Source organism: Sciurus carolinensis, chromosome 4 (assembly GCF_902686445.1).
Source record: "Sciurus carolinensis chromosome 4, mSciCar1.2, whole genome shotgun sequence".
Taxonomy (NCBI): Eukaryota; Metazoa; Chordata; class Mammalia; order Rodentia; family Sciuridae; genus Sciurus; species Sciurus carolinensis.
This window is the reverse complement of record NC_062216.1, coordinates 170,733,390-170,748,491: the sequence shown is the minus strand read 5'-3', so window position 1 is coordinate 170,748,491 and position 15,102 is coordinate 170,733,390. Positions and strand designations below refer to the sequence as shown.

The 15,102-nt window shown below is 47.7% G+C and overlaps 1 protein-coding gene and 1 non-coding gene across 5 annotated transcripts in view; one reads left to right on the top strand and one right to left on the bottom strand.

Moving 5' to 3' along the window:
- Poldip3 (DNA polymerase delta interacting protein 3) overlaps positions 1-15,102 on the top strand; it is a 31,394-nt gene continuing 16,292 nt past the window's right edge. Inside the window, exons 1-4 of one of the 4 annotated variants that reach the window (XM_047550534.1) lie at positions 1-2,046; positions 11,886-12,279; positions 13,072-13,158; positions 14,307-14,402. In XM_047550534.1, coding sequence (XP_047406490.1) covers positions 1,988-2,046; positions 11,886-12,279; positions 13,072-13,158; positions 14,307-14,402 — 636 coding nt within the window. In that variant the 5' untranslated portion in view covers positions 1-1,987. The remainder of the gene's footprint in view (positions 2,047-11,885; positions 12,280-13,071; positions 13,159-14,306; positions 14,403-15,102) is intronic. The other 3 variants (XM_047550535.1, XM_047550536.1, XM_047550537.1) reach the window with 3 other exon arrangements.
- Positions 1,453-1,602, bottom strand: LOC124984128 (U12 minor spliceosomal RNA). The gene has a single exon (XR_007108588.1). It is a non-coding gene; the product is annotated as a U12 minor spliceosomal RNA (small nuclear RNA).

The following is a 15,102-nucleotide window of genomic DNA, read 5'->3' as shown; positions in this document are numbered from 1 at the left end:
TGGGGCTGACGCTGAGTGACAGCTCTCAGGCTCCCCGAGTTCAATCCCCAGCACTGTAAAAGCAACGGAGCTGGTGAAATAGGTCAGTTCACTCACCAGGCCTGGTTCTCCACCACCACCCCACCCCCACCCGGCCAGGGCCATTTAGAACAGGTTTATGGCAGCCCCTTGATGTCCCCCCACGAGTGCACGGCGGCCACACACAAAGCTCCCACTGTGTTGCCCACGGACGATAAAGGATTATTTACGCGAAACCACACATATCTGAGTAAGCAAGCACTGAGCCCGTGTCCCAGAAGGCGGAGACCCACCGGACAGCAGTTTGCACAGATGCCCATCCCGCAACTGCAGTGGCTCCTGGGATGCCTTGGCCAGTTTCCAAACACCGCGGCTGAACTCCTTTGGCTGCCGCCCATTTGCATTGCTGGAGGGTTCACGTCGGCTCACACCAAAGTCTTGTGGGCCACACAGATACTGGATGGAGGCCCTGGTGCAGAGGTGCACAGGGGGACTCTCCCCTCCAGGAAAGTCCCCGACTTTGGGAGGACCCTGAAGCACTCCTGACGCCCCACCTCAGTCCCCACCTCTACCTCCTGTGATCCTTGTCTCTGGACAACCAAAGGCCTCCACCTACCATCCCAGAATTAAATGATTCAGTTTATGATTCATCGTACTGGCTTCGGAGAAAACATCTAAGTGACATTTTAATATTTAACTTCTCTAGGTCACGGCAAGCTAGGGCCGTTGCTCCTGCCCCGCGGCCCCTCCAGGTTCCTCTGCATCTCACCTTGAGGTCCAGCTGGCCCCAGAGCTGAGGCTGAACCTGTGGGCCTTGGGTTAAAAGTACATGATTCAAAGGCTAAGGGTGTAGCTTAGTGGCAGAGGCCCTGGGTTCCATCCCTCTTCCCCTGCAAAATGACATTACTCCATTTGAGCTGAGGTCATGCATCTTTAGAAATGTGCTCTACCCTCAGCTAAACCTCCAGCCCCGCCTGTATTTTATTGGTTGATTCATCAACTAGCTGGAAAATGGGGCTTCAAGAAGAAAACGCCATTCCGTATATTGAACACTAATGAATCGCGGCAGTTAACCTCCCAACAACCTACTATTTATCCCATTTTACGGTTCGGGACAGAGGCACAGAGAGGCTACCAACGGGACTCCAGCCTCCACTGTAAAGAGCTGTAGACCAGCACTACACTGTAAAGGTTCAAAACGAGCAGGTACCGCCCCTATTTTCCTGAGGCTAGACTTCAAAAACTCAAAAGAACACCACCGCAATAGATCAGTAGTGGGCTACTTTAAGGCGAAGAACACCCCCCCCCCACAGAAAAAAAAGCTTTAACGCCCTAAAAAAACTACTCATAGCACTTCGTCAAAACTAGAAAAGAAAAAAGGAGGAGAAAGAAGAAAAAAAAACAACAAAACCTACTTTTTTGGTGTACAGGGGTCGGGCAGATCGCGACTCCCAGGCATCCCGCAAAGTAGGCGGGTCACCTTAGGGGCAACCTTTACCCGCTCAAAAATTCGTCTCACATTAGCAGTGAGGATTCGGGCGTCACCCCGAATCGTTATTTTCCTTACTCATAAGTTTAAGGCATAAAGAAAGATGGGTCTCACTTCCTGGGTAATGAATCCTATTCTTATTAAAGCTATGGTGAGTAACAAGTTGCTCATTAAACTGACCGCCCCATTCTTCCGAAGTTTGCTTTATTGGCTACCAGTTTTTTATGTCGTTTTAAATTTTATTTGTTCGGGGAAGAGAAAGGATCTGCTGGGCTCGGACCCTCCGTATGCAGATAAGGAGTTCGCATCGCGAAGGCTCATGGGAGGCATCCACGCCCCTTCCGGTCCTTGCCTCGTGTGAGCTGTCGCGAGAATTGGTTGGCCGGACGCCGGAAGCAGCTTGTCTCACCGTAGCGGCCGAAGGGGCGGGCTCGCGGGCTGAGGCGTCTAAGCTGCTCTCGGCTTGCTCGGTGGCGCAAGATGGCGGACATCTCCCTGGACGAGCTCATACGGAAACGCGGAGCGGCGACGAAGGGGCGGTGAGTGGCCTTTTCTCCCTTCGGGGCTCGGGATCTGCGGCCTAGCGGGGCTCGGGACGGAGGAGGGAGCGGTCCAGGCGCTACGCGAGGGCCGGCTGCGCCCGCCCCCTACCTCAGCCGCGCTCCTCATTGGCCGCGCCGCCGCCGCCGCCGCGGGCCCGGCCGCCCGGCCGCCCACTGGCTGGCGGCGCCGTCGCTCGGCGGGCCCCGGGCGGCGGGCGGGACGGCTGCGGGGTCGGGGCCTGGCGCGTGAGGAGCGGCTGCCCTGCAGGGCCGCACCCCGCCTAGGCTCGGGGCCTCTCCTGCGGGGTCCCGGCGCTGCCTGCACCCGCCGTCTCCACCGCCTCCGAGTTCAGAGAACTGCGTTCAGAGGGAAGTGGCTCGCTCGGACCGCCGAGCTGGCGCTCGGCCCGGAGCTCGAAATCCGCCCCCCGCCGCCTGTTAACAGCCGCCCCTTGGCGCAGCCTTGCGCTTCCGAGCGCTCGGGGGCGAGCCGCACTCGCTCCCTTTCCGCTGCCCCGCGGACGGGCGTCTCGCCGCCTTGGCCAGGCCGGTCTTAGAACTCGGCCGCGGGCTGCAGGGCGGCCCGCGCCCCGGCTTGCTAACTGTTGGCGGCGAACCCATTCCACACGCCGGGCCCTCGAGGCTGGGAGTGGCGGGGCTCTGGCCCGAGGCCCGCGGAGCTCCGCGAGCGTTTCCCCGCCGGCCGGGCCGAGAAACAGGTGGGACGGGCTGGGGGACGCCCGGGGATGCTCGCAGGCTTGGGCCCCGCGCTGTTTTCTAGACTCTTAAATATTAGGCCATTTTCAGCTTATGCGAGCTAAGTTTGTATGAAGAAATGGGACCTAGGTTAGAGGTCTTCCAACACAGATAAACGTCTTTGTAGAACAGGCTGTAGAAACATCACCGTTTCCTCAAACATGCATTCCCGGGGCAGATGTTTATTACTGATACCTCCCTGTGCCTGTGGCTAGAAAATAAATTCATTCTTTTATTTGTATTTGTGCTTTGTATATGGCAGTGGGATGTATTTTGACATACTGTGCTTACGTGGAGCGTAACTGATTCTAACTAGGATCCCATTCTCGTGGTTGAACGTGATGTGGTGTTGCACTGGTCGTGTATTCATATATGAACTTGGGAAAGTTCTGTCCCATTCGGTCTTGCTGTGTGAAGTGTACACCCTGAATACGCATATCCACCACAGCCCCCGCTGCCAGCGCCCTGTAATTCACCAGCCAGTACGCTCACTTGGCTGCTGGCTCATACACCTAAGCAGTGTGTTTTGTCAACAAGGTCTTCCCCTCAAGTAACTGAGGTGGAGTTGGTGCTGGATCCTCTGGTGCTTCTGAATCCACAGGTTCCCTCAGTAATTCCTGAGTGAGCCCCTTCCCAGGCAGGACCTGAGCTCTCTGAAACTCTCCTCTCAGCTCTGTACTATATTGAGTCTGTACTTTTCTGACCTTGGTGTGTGCAGTCTTGTATTGAGGTGGGTGGGGCTGCAGGAAGAGGTTCTGTGTGGATCCTCAGTAAGAGCAGGGGCTGGGCAGACAGGCAGACCAGGTCTCCAGCAGGCACCACATTTGTTAGGTTCTATCCCCCTAGCCAGGTGACTTCTGAGCTGAGCAGTACCCTAGATCATATTATAAAGGTATTCTTGGTGAGGGAATTAAATGTAACAACAGCTGTTTTAAGTTTGTGCCATGTGGTAAGTGTTCAGCAAATGATGGCAGTTGTCATGGACCTCTCCTTAAAGGAATAGGAACATGTGACCCTTCTGGGAACAGACTAGGTAAGGATGAGGGCTCTAGAGTAAGATTGCCAAACTTCAGTTCCCTGCTTCATACTTTCCATATGGTCTTATGCAAGTTGCTTAACTGTTCCTGGTCTCCCTTTCCTTGTGTATAAAATGTGGCCAATATCAGCTTCATCAGGACTTGAGTGAATTAATATAACTAAAATGCTCCAAAAAGAGCCTGGCAGTACTAAGTGCTCAGTAGGTGTTCTTTTGTCTTTGTCATTGTTGAAGGGTTTTTCACTAAAGAAATAACATGATCCAGTTTTCAGTGCAAGAGTACTGCTGTCAGGTGGAGAGTATTAGGGCAGGCGGCAGGCTGGAAGACTAGGGTAAAGGAAACTGGAGAATGTGTTGTGTCTGGATTAAATCTCTTCTGGAAACTTGCACAACCATCAAAGAGAAAAACTAGATGCAGGGCTCCCTATCTGCGGTAACTGGGCATGATGGTACATGGATGGGTCCTGTAACCGCGCTCCGGGTTGCTAACTGTTCGTGTCGAACCCATTCCACAAACCGGGCACTCGAGGCTGGGAGTGGCGGAGCACTGGCCCGATGGAGGATGAGGCAGGACGATCCCAAGTTCAATACCAGCCTCAGCAATTTAGTGAGATCTGACTTAAAAGGGGCTGGGGATGTAGTTCGGTGGGGAAATGCCCCTGGTTTGACCCCCCAGTACAAAAAAAAAGAAAAAGAGGTGAGGTGTGTGAACAAATTTCAGTGAACAAATGTCTTCTCTTGTAGTTAATATATTCTATTTTATGTGGGTTTTTTTTTTTATGTGTTTCTTAAAAGAAATCATCGTTCTGGAAACTTTGGTCTTAATGTGCGAATATTTCAGGGAAAACGTTGCTCAGGGGCTGGGGATATAGCTCAGTTGGTAGAGTGCTTGCCTCGCAAGCACAAGGCCCTGGGTTCAAATCCCCAGCACCGAAAAAAACAAAAACAAAAAAACGTTGCTTAGTAATTTAGGAAGAACCTGTGACTAGTTTAGCATTTTTTCCTCTTAGTGGAAATAAGGCCTCTTTCCCCACCTGCCTAGCCACTTGTTTCCTGTTACCCTGAGGATAGATAGCATTTGTGGAATGTGCTTGTCCTCTTGCTGCTGTGTGTTCCTCAAGCCTTGTAAGTCAAGAAAAGAGTCATTACCATTACCTGGATCTCCAGTTAATCATCTTCAAGATTTCTTGCTTAATGGGAACTTCTGGGACTGAAGGGGGGTGCTTTGAGTGACTCTTCGCCCAGACCATGGAATTCCATCTTTTTGCCTCTTACAACTGTAGTGACCTCAAGCATGCAGGACAGATAGTTGAGTCTCCCTGGGTCAGTACTAGTCACCACCTGCATTGCAGACCTGGGTGGCATGTTGACTACTGCCTTTAGATGTGGTGGTGTCACTGAGTTAGTTGAAGCAACTCCTTTGTGGGTTGTTTAGTCTGTCAGAGGACAGCTGTCTACCATCTCCAGCTAGTTCAGGGTGGTAACCCTAAATGGACTGGAGTTGAGCATCTGGAGTTGAGCATCCAGGGCCAGATGTCCCATCTGGGGAGTTCTTGGAGCTGCAGGGGTTGGGGGCAAAGTGAACTTTCCTGTTCAGGCCAAGGCCCGAGACCTGTACACATTGCTTGTTTCCTTGTTGAGATAAGATAAAGGAAATATAGAACTAAACACAAGTGAGTTGTTACATAATTTGGAGGAGAAGAATTTGATTTTAAAATGAAACATCTGCTCTAGACTCTTGAGTAAAGGGATAGTGTCTTAGTGTCTTGTTTTTGTGTGTCTCTCTAAAGAACCTAATTCAGAATTGACCCTTAGTAATAATTTGAATTAGACTTTTTTTCCTATAAAAATGTCCTCAAAGCTGGTCATGGTGGCATATGCCTGCAATCCCAATGACTCAGGAGGCCAAGGCAGGAGGATTGCAAGTTGATAGCCAGCCTCAGCAATTCAGTGAGACCCTATCTCAAAATAAAAAATAAAAAGAACTGGGGATGTAACCCAGTGATCTGAATTCAATTCCCAGTACTAAAAAACCCAACTCAACACATATGTACTGTAATCCAGAAATCCCCATGGATTACAGTCCACATTATATAATTCAGGTTCCCCCCTTTGTGGGCCTGAGTCTTTTAGATTAGACATCTGTCCAGAGCCGCCTGCAGCCCTGCCCTCCACAGAGCCAGGAGGGTGAGGCATTCCCAGTCCCCACAGACCCTCCCTAATTCTCACGCGTGCGCTAGGTTCCAGTCTCAGGAATGTAGGCAGGGAGGGCTCAATAAGGCATTTGCCCTCTCACTGTCCTGCAGTACTCTCCCCAGTACCCCTCAGAATGCCTGGGGAGGACTTTGAAGCAGTTGCACTGTTTCCATTGTTGGCTGAAGTGGAGCAATTAAAAGACTTGCTCAGAACCTCTCTCCCTCACCCTCCTGAACATGTGCTGAGGACAAAAGTGCAGAATGTGTTTTGGAAACAGAAGTAGGCCCTACAGTGGGGGCTGAGGCTGCAGGCAGAATCTGGGGTTACGTTGGAGGCCCCCCATGGATTGGGCTTTGTTGGGGAGCCCTCAGCAGTTCTTAGACAGGGGGATAACATAATTGACTTTATGTTTTTGAGAACTACCCCTGGCAGGGGTGTTTATTTAAAAAATTCCTGATGACTAATGCCTGCCTTAGAACCACTACTGCTGCCTGCTGGGATGAATAGCTGTCTTTTCATGCAGGAAGAGGAACCATGATTATAAAAAGCCTGAACACTGGAGCCCCCAAAAGCTATTCGTGAAAGGAGTTGAAAGGACTGGCGTAACTAGGGAACTAAATGCATCAAATTGAGGAGTCGCTTACTCATTCCCACTATGAGTAGCTACTACATCCATCTGCCAGCACCTCCCTCCTGCAAATGTATCTTTTCTGCTAGTCAGACGCAGTCAGGTGCTGTGATGTCCCACCACATACATGGAGGGTGGTCCCCTAGGATTTTATCACCTGGTGATGCCAAGTTTGTATAAGTACATGGATTTCTCAGGTCATGTCCCTACCGTTAAGTGAAGCATGACTGTGGATTAAAATATCGGCATATGCCAGGCAAGGTGGCCCATGCCTGTACTCCCAGTGACTCAGTAGGCTGAGACAGGAGGAGCCACAAGTTTGAGATCAGCCTCAGCAATTTAGTGAGAGCTTGTCTCACAATAAAAAATTTTAAAAGGGCTGGGGATGTAGCTCAGTGGTAGAGCATCCTGGGTTCAGTCCTCAGAACAATGCAAGACACACACACACACACACACACAGGCCAGGACAAGTGGTCTCTCCTGCCAGACAGGCATTATGGTATATATATTCCTAGGTGTGACTGGAGTTCCAAGATTTTCCTCCATTTAGAAACACCCTTAACTGTTGTGTTGTTTTATTTTAATTTTGAAGATGTATTAGAACCAATATGTTAGAACTAAAAGAGCAGACATTAGTAATATGGAAGATTAAGTTTTGAATCTTCGAGATCTAGACTTTACTATTAACACATACTTTATTAGTGTTTTAACTAGATATAATGAAGTTCAAATCTATTCTTCAACATTAGTATCTGATTTTGAGATTAGCTCCTCACATCTGTTTCCTTATTTATAAAATGTGAACAGTTAAACACTATTCACAAGGTTGTTATGAGGCTTAAATGAGGTGTATGTTAAAAATCTGTGCCTGTAGTAAATTCAGGACCTCAAACATTCTTAGGCAAGTGCTCTATTACTGAGCTACGTGCCCAGCCCCTCAAATCTTTATCTTTCATAATCCTATTAGTTGCCTCTTCTGTGTCAGTAGCAGGTATTGCTTATCTACCCTACACTCATGTGAAGTCTGGAAATTCCCTTGGGATTCTCAGTATAGCACTTCAGACAGCCATTGCTGATTATCAGAGAAGGGAAACTGTTGAGGAATATGAATAAGTTACGGTTGCAGAAACCTAATCCCCCTCCCCTGGCCCACCTCATGCAAAGGTCAAATTCAGTAGTAGAGTGAGCCAGAAAATGTCAGTCTGCCCTTTTCTCCATCCCTGTTCAGGGATAGGAAATTTGTCTTCAAGAATCTCATAGTTGCTGGTTACAGTGGCGCACACCTGTAATCCCAGTGACTCAGGAGGCCGAGGCAGGAGGTTGCAAGTTCAAAGCCAGCCTCACCACTTGTGAAACCCCATCCCAAAATAAAAAATATAAAGGGCTGGGGATGTGGCTCAGTGGTTAAGTACCCCTGGGTTCAATCCCCAGTACCAAAAAAAGAATCTCATTATTAACCTTAATTTAGAATGAGGCTCTTGGTCATTCTTTTTTTTTTCCTCTCCCACCACTGTTTTTTTTTTTTTTTTTTTTTTTTTTTTTTTTTTTCCCTTGGTACTAGTGTTTTATTGACTTTGTGATGGGTGATACTGGGTAAGTTGACTTGAAAGCAAAATTGGTAACTGTGGAGCTCTAGATTTACCCAGCCTTATGGTATTATAACATGGAATTTTACAAGATTAGATGGTCTCACCTCCTGTAGTTATAATATCAGGGACCCTTTGATAGTGAGAGGTGCCTTGGTGATGGGAGAAGGTAGAATTTGGAGAAGACCAAAGTTGGGAAGTCTTGGAAAAGGATCGGGTTTGATTGGGATGTGTCTGACTCCCACTGTGTGGTGCACACCATGACCAACTGAGTCCTCCACTTTTGTTTATGTAGCCTGGTTCCATTTGTGATGTTCTGTCACAGTGGGAGACCAGCTCCTTTCTCTTCCAGGGGACTTTTCCTGAAGCTCTTGTGCCCTGGCTACATGGGTGCCTCCCTCTCTGCTGGCAAGACTGGAGGTCAGGATCCTGCAGAGCAGTGGGTAGTCAGTGAGGGCTGGTTTCTCTAGGAGAAGCCCTTCAGGGCAACCACCGTTTCTCCATCTTATTCCTCTGGAGCTTGGAGTAGGAAGGAGGGAAACTTGGAGTGGGTTACAATGAGAAGAGTGGGCTCTGGAGTCTGGTGGCCCTGGAGTTCTGTTCTGGTTATGGCCACTAGCTCTGTGATTCAGTCATTCCAGGAATCATATGGAGATGATGGCAGCTAGCCTCAGAGATTGTGAGCCCAGGAGAAGGATGTATGCTAGTAGCTTTATAGGATTCCTGGCACCAGAAAGCCCTTTGAGCCCTACCATTTCCCTGAAGCAGGGTTGACAGAGGTGAGAAGGTACAGGGGGTGCCCCTGAGAAGCTGGCAGTTCTGTGGGAGATGCAGGCTTGTAAACAAATCAGTCTGTGATTCAGCATGGTAAATGCCTTAATGGAACTTTGTCGAATGCTTTGAATGCTCCAAGGGCAGGGGGACCTTCACCTGAAGACCAGGGTAGCAGAGGCTTTGCCTGAGTGATATGGGAAAAGTGAAGGAATGCTCTTAAGTTTGGGAAAGCTAGAGGCTGACTTGGCTGCTCGCCTGAGTCCTAAGAGCAAAGAAGCTGCGAGCTGTGGGCCAGAGTCGTCTTTTCTGCATTTGACCTTTGACAAACTGCTCTTCTCAGGCACCCTAGGCCACTGTCTTAGCCTTCCCACGCGAATGGTATCCTCTTTGACTTTGTACCATCCTCTGTTAGAGTAGAAGCGTGGTGATTATTTGGGGATCTCTATGCCACACCTCAGCTTGGAGGACCTAGAGACCTGTACCTCACCATGTTCGTTTTGGTAATTTGATTGCCTGACCCAGAGCCTGTGGCCTCAGTAAGTAAGCTTTTTCTTCTGGGATGCTTTCCACTAGCCCCTGTTTCACATGGATCTCTGTGGGAATTGTTGGCCAAAACCTTTCCCATTTTGTGAGTAGACTTCAGTAGCAGCTCCTGATCTGAATGCATAACCTGTTTCTTCTCTTTGAAGGACATCATTAACAGATGTGAGAGAACTTGAAACTTTTTTTTTTTTTTTTTTTTTTTTTTTAAGCCAGAGACGGGCTGGGCATGATGTGATCCCAGTGGCTGGGGAGACTGAGGCAGGAGGATGGCAAGTTCAAAGCCAGCCTTAGCAACTATTTGAGACTCTAAGCAACCTAGTGAGACCCTATCTCAAAAAACAAAAAGGGTTGGGGGTGTAGCTCAGTGGTTAAGCACCCTTTAAAAAAAGGTCAGTGGGAGCACCCTGCTCGAGGGTAGGACCTTCATTCTCACCAAGAGTCCTTCAGAGTAGCTACAGGTTTCTGGATAGGCCCACTGTTGTCCATGGCTTTGCAGGTCATGGACCATGAAGCCTAGGATAGCCTAGGCCAGGGGAGGTGGGTGCTGTCCACCACACAGCTGTTTCCTTCTCCCGAATTGTGTATGCTGGCCTCCCTCCACACTCGTTCCTTGTGGCTCTGCTTTCTCTAAGGCATCTCTAATCCATCTTCCAGAGTCTTTTTTTCTTTTTGTACCAGAGATTGAACCCAGGAACACTTAACCACTGAGCCACATCCCTGGCCCATTTTTATTTTTTATTTTGAGACATGGTCTCACTAAGTTGCTTAGGGTGATAAGTTGCTGAGGCTGGCTTTGAACTTGCAACCCTCTTGCCTCAGCCTCCTGAGCTGCTGGGATTACAGGCCTGCACCACCACACACCTGGCCTTTCCAAAGTCTTTACGTGAGAAAATAGAGTAGGGCCGAACATGCAACCGTCTCCACATTTTTTTTTTTTAGCCGGGAGGATTGAACCCAGAGATACTCTACCACTGAATTACAACTTAGAGTCTAGCTAAGTTGTTCAGACTGGCCTTAAATTTAGGATCTTCGGCCTCCTAAAATCAACTGTGATTACAGGCATGCGCCACCAGGCACAGCAGCCTCCTCAACCTTCAACTTATTCTAATTGATACTGTAAATGACCCTTCCATCTTCTCTCCCACCCAGTCAGACCTACTGGAAAGTAAACCTTAAAGCAAGTTGCCATTTCCCAAAGAGAAAAGTGGAACTGTGCATCATTGTCCAGTCTGCTTGGGCTGCTATCTAACAAAATAGCATGAACTGGGTGGCCTATAAACCAGAGAAGTTTATTTCTCTTGGTGCTAGAGGCAGAAAGTCCAAGATCAAGGCCTCTCTATTCTTCATGGATAGACAGGTTAGGAAAAGCCCACAGATCCCAGGAAGACTTCTAGTGTTATACTCAGAAGAGCTTTTTTTTTTTTTTTTTTTTTTTAAACAAACTGCTGAAAGAGAAAGAACCTGTTTAAGGGAGTTAATTAACAAGTTTCCAGTTTTAATGGTTTCTGAAACTTGACATTTTTATTGTTATTGCAGTGAGCCATTATTTTTCTTTTCTAAGTCTTTTTGTCATTCTTTGAGTTGCTAATGAGACCCACATATTGACTTTTTTAATTGCAACCCAGAGGAGGAGGTCTCATGCAGCATGGCCAGGAATGCTTCTCCCACTGTAAAGCAGACATAATAGGTGCCCCTCTAGTTCTGAGAGGGCTGATGAAGAGTGGGGGTGTGGCCAGGTGGGGTCGGGGTGGTGCATTCCTGTAATTCCAGTGACTCAGGAAGCTGAGGCAGAAGTGTTGCGAGTTCAAGGCTAACCTCAGCAACTTAGTGAGTCCCCAAGCAACTTAGACCCTGTTTCTAAATAAAATATTTTTCAAAGAGTAGGAATCTGACTCAGTGGTAAAGTGCCCCTGGGTTCAGTCCCCAGTAACAAAAAAAGAGCAGCTTTGGGAGCAAGTTGCTTTCCAGCTAAGTGGGGTTTGAAATCTTGGGGATTGTTTCTTATTTGACTGGCATTGTCTGGGGGTTATTGTTCATGTGATCTTTCAAAACACCTGATTTGGGGAGTAAGACAGTCTTAACTAGGGGTGGAAATCCAGACCCTCTTTCTTAATTTTGTTTATGATACAAAGTTAAAAGGCATGAAGTAAAAAAGAAGTCTGTTATATTTTATGTTGAATTAAGTATTGACTTACACACAGGCAGGAAGCAGCATCTGGTTTCTGTAGGACCTGCTCTATTCCCAGATTCCCAGGTTCTCCTCCATGGGCCACTGGTGATATTCAGATCCACTTACTATTACAGTTTGTATTTGTAGGCTCAGCGCCAGACCAGGAGGAGTTGGAGGTGTCCGATCTCGAGTTGGGATCCAGCAGAGCCTTCTCAGCCAGCCAACACGCACAGCCACCTTCCAGCAGCGATTTGATGCCCGGCAGAAGATAGGCCTTTCAGATGCCCGGCTCAAGCTGGGAGTCAAAGATGCTCGGGAGAAGCTTTTGCAGAAAGATGCACGGTTTCGAATCAAAGGGAAAGTGCAGGATGCCAGAGAGATGCTGAACTCACGCAAGCAGCAGAGCACAGTGCCACAGAAGCCTCGCCAGGTAGCTGATGCCCGGGAGAAGATCAGCTTGAGGAGGAGTTCCCCTGATGCCTTCACAAGCCCACCCATTGGCACAGTGACCCCTGCTTTGAAGCTCACCAAAACCATCCAGGTAGGTTGCAGTTTCTGTCACGAATTCTCAGAAAGCCAAGAAGAAAGGCAGATTTAGGCAGGAAGATTTGGGGGTGAGGGGAGAGTGACTGGGCAAAAGTGCAGTTCTCCCAAGTGTTGGGACAGCCCTTGGCTGTTTACAAAGGCTTTTTATGTTCATTATAGCTGAGCAAACATGAAGAAGGACCATATTCTCTCTTAAAAAGAATGGGGAGGTCAAGAGAAATGATTTTCTTAAGGGAGAAGTAGTATAGGGAAGAGAGGGAAAAGAGTGAAACGTTTTGACCATTTGCTGTGCAGCAGGCACTTAGTGTATTTGATGTTATGTATTCCTTACTCTAACTTTAGGACTGTTACCCCAGTTTTATAAAAGAATCTGGGGATGTGGCTCAGAGATGAAATACCATGTCTAACATTACATAGCCAGGCAGTGGAAGGACCAGGGTAGAAACCTAGTTAGATCTGACTGCTAGTCAAGTTGGGGGCCCCCTACCTCCCCAACCCCCCCTCCCCCAAAATGAGAAACAGTGTCATTTAATCTCTGGGCAGCTTTGTTAATACGCATAGCAGTAGCAAACATTGATGGAGCCAAGTTTAATTTAAAGCACTTCAATTGCATTACTGCATGGTCTCTGGGATAATGATACCTTCTTGCTTGGGGGCAAGGCACTCTGTAGTCCTTTTTACCAAAGATCCAAACTGCATGCTCACTATATTTCAAATTCAGTGACCTCATATTCACAGAGTGCTTGTGAACCCTTTGGGATAGATTGTGATCACTGAGTGTTTCTAGGTTCCACAGCAGAAGGCCATGGTGCCACTTCATGCCCATCCAGCTGGAATGAGGATCAATGTTGTCAATAACCACCAGGCCAAACAGGTAGAGAGAGAGAGAGAGAGAGAGAGAGAGAGAATGAGAGAGAGAGAGAGAGAGAGAGAGAGAGAATATGTGTACATGTCCGTGTGCGTGTGTGCACGTTTTGATGAAGCCAACTTGGGTGAATCAGCTGGAGCCAGGTTCAAGGTTTCCAGTTCATTTGACTTTTTGTAATTTGAGTTTTAACAAAAAGCTTCTTAATGAGTGGGGGGAGCTACAGTGTTTAATTTAGATATGTTGTGCACACAAAATAATGTTTTGGTCATAGCTTCCTGGTGTGTTTTGTGTCTGTGTGTGTGTGTGATTTTAAATTAAATGCCTAGTTGTAGTTGCAATTTTGTTCTTGTTTGTGCCATTCTTTTTCTATTTTTAAAATTCAAGCATTTAGACCCTTTTCCTGTCTCTTTTGCTGTTAGAAATACTGGTGTTAACATAAGTGGGGTGGGGGTTGAGTTTACTGCTGTGGGCTAGATTATCCAGAATGGGCTTTCCAAACCAAAGGATATACAACCATGTGCTGCACAGTGACATTTGGGTCAATACTGGGGGTGCATATATGACAGTTTATCCCATATAGACGTGTGTAGTTGCATAGTTTGTGGAAGTATGCTCTGTGATGTTCACGTAACAAAATCACCTAATGACTTCTCAGAACATGTCCCTGTCATTAAGAGACACATGACTATAAGCAAACATTTTAGGGATTCACACCCCCCCCCAACTGGGGATTGAATCCAGGGGGCACTTTACCACTGAGCACTTTAGCACTTTAGCCCTTTTTAATTTTATTTTGAGACAGGGTCTTGCTTAGTTGCTGAGGCTGGCCTCAAACTTGAAGTCTCCTGTCTTGGGATTACAGATGTGTACCACTATACCTGGCTCATTTTATGGATTCTTGATGGGTATTGTGTACTTATGGCAATGTACTTCTGATGTGTGTGGAGCACTTTTAATCAGGCCCCATGGGTAGAAGTCACCTGTCAGGACTTGAACCTAGGCTCCAAGGCCAGTCTTTCCAGGCATCTCCACCCCTGTGCTCACCTTTTCCCTTGATCTTTCACTTACTGTAGCATTCATTTCCCCATTGTGCTTGGGCTGGATGTCTTTTGTGGGCCTGCATGCCACATTAGCTTGTATTTCTTTATTCTCAGAATTTATATGACCTGGATGAAGATGATGATATTATAGCACCTGTTCCTGCTAAACAGATGAAGTTTTCACCCTCAGGCAACTTTCACCACCACATGGTATGGCACTTTTTTCTTTTTCTGTCACTCTATGTGTCTGATGTGGTGGACAGGAGAGGTTGAGGATAGATAATAGGCTCTTTCAATGATTTGGGCTGTAAGAGTCTCAGAACTGGTTCAGCCCCTTGCTTTTTAAAAAAATTGGATATCGACAGTGTCCAGGAATTTGCTCAAGGTCCCACTGCACGTGGAGTGCAGAGCTGCAGTCCCGGGCACTGTGTTTGGGCACCTGAGGGAAAGTCCATTATTTACTGCTGTAGCAGAATACCACAGACTGGGTGAGTTTTAAATAATGGTCGTTTACTCTACTCACAGTTATGGAGGCTGGGAAGTCCAAGATTGAGGGACTGCATGGGGGAGGCCCTTCTTGCTTAGTCATAGTGTGTTGGAGGGCAAGCAAGCATATGCAAGACAGATCAGGCTGCACTCATCCTTTAATCAGGAGCATCTTCCCTGATATAGCAAATTCGGTCCTATGAGAGTGGCCTTAATCTAATCATGATAGTGATTCCCTGATGACCAAAACAATTCTTAATGCTGTCACTCCGAAAATTAAGTTTCAGCATCAGTTTTGGAGGGGACACTCAAATCATAGTAGTGAATTAATCCCACAGGAGGGAGTCTCTTTTTCTTTCCTTTGTACTCCCTGACCCACTATGGACAGTGACTCTGGGCTTGAGCTTGGATTTTGAATTCCCTG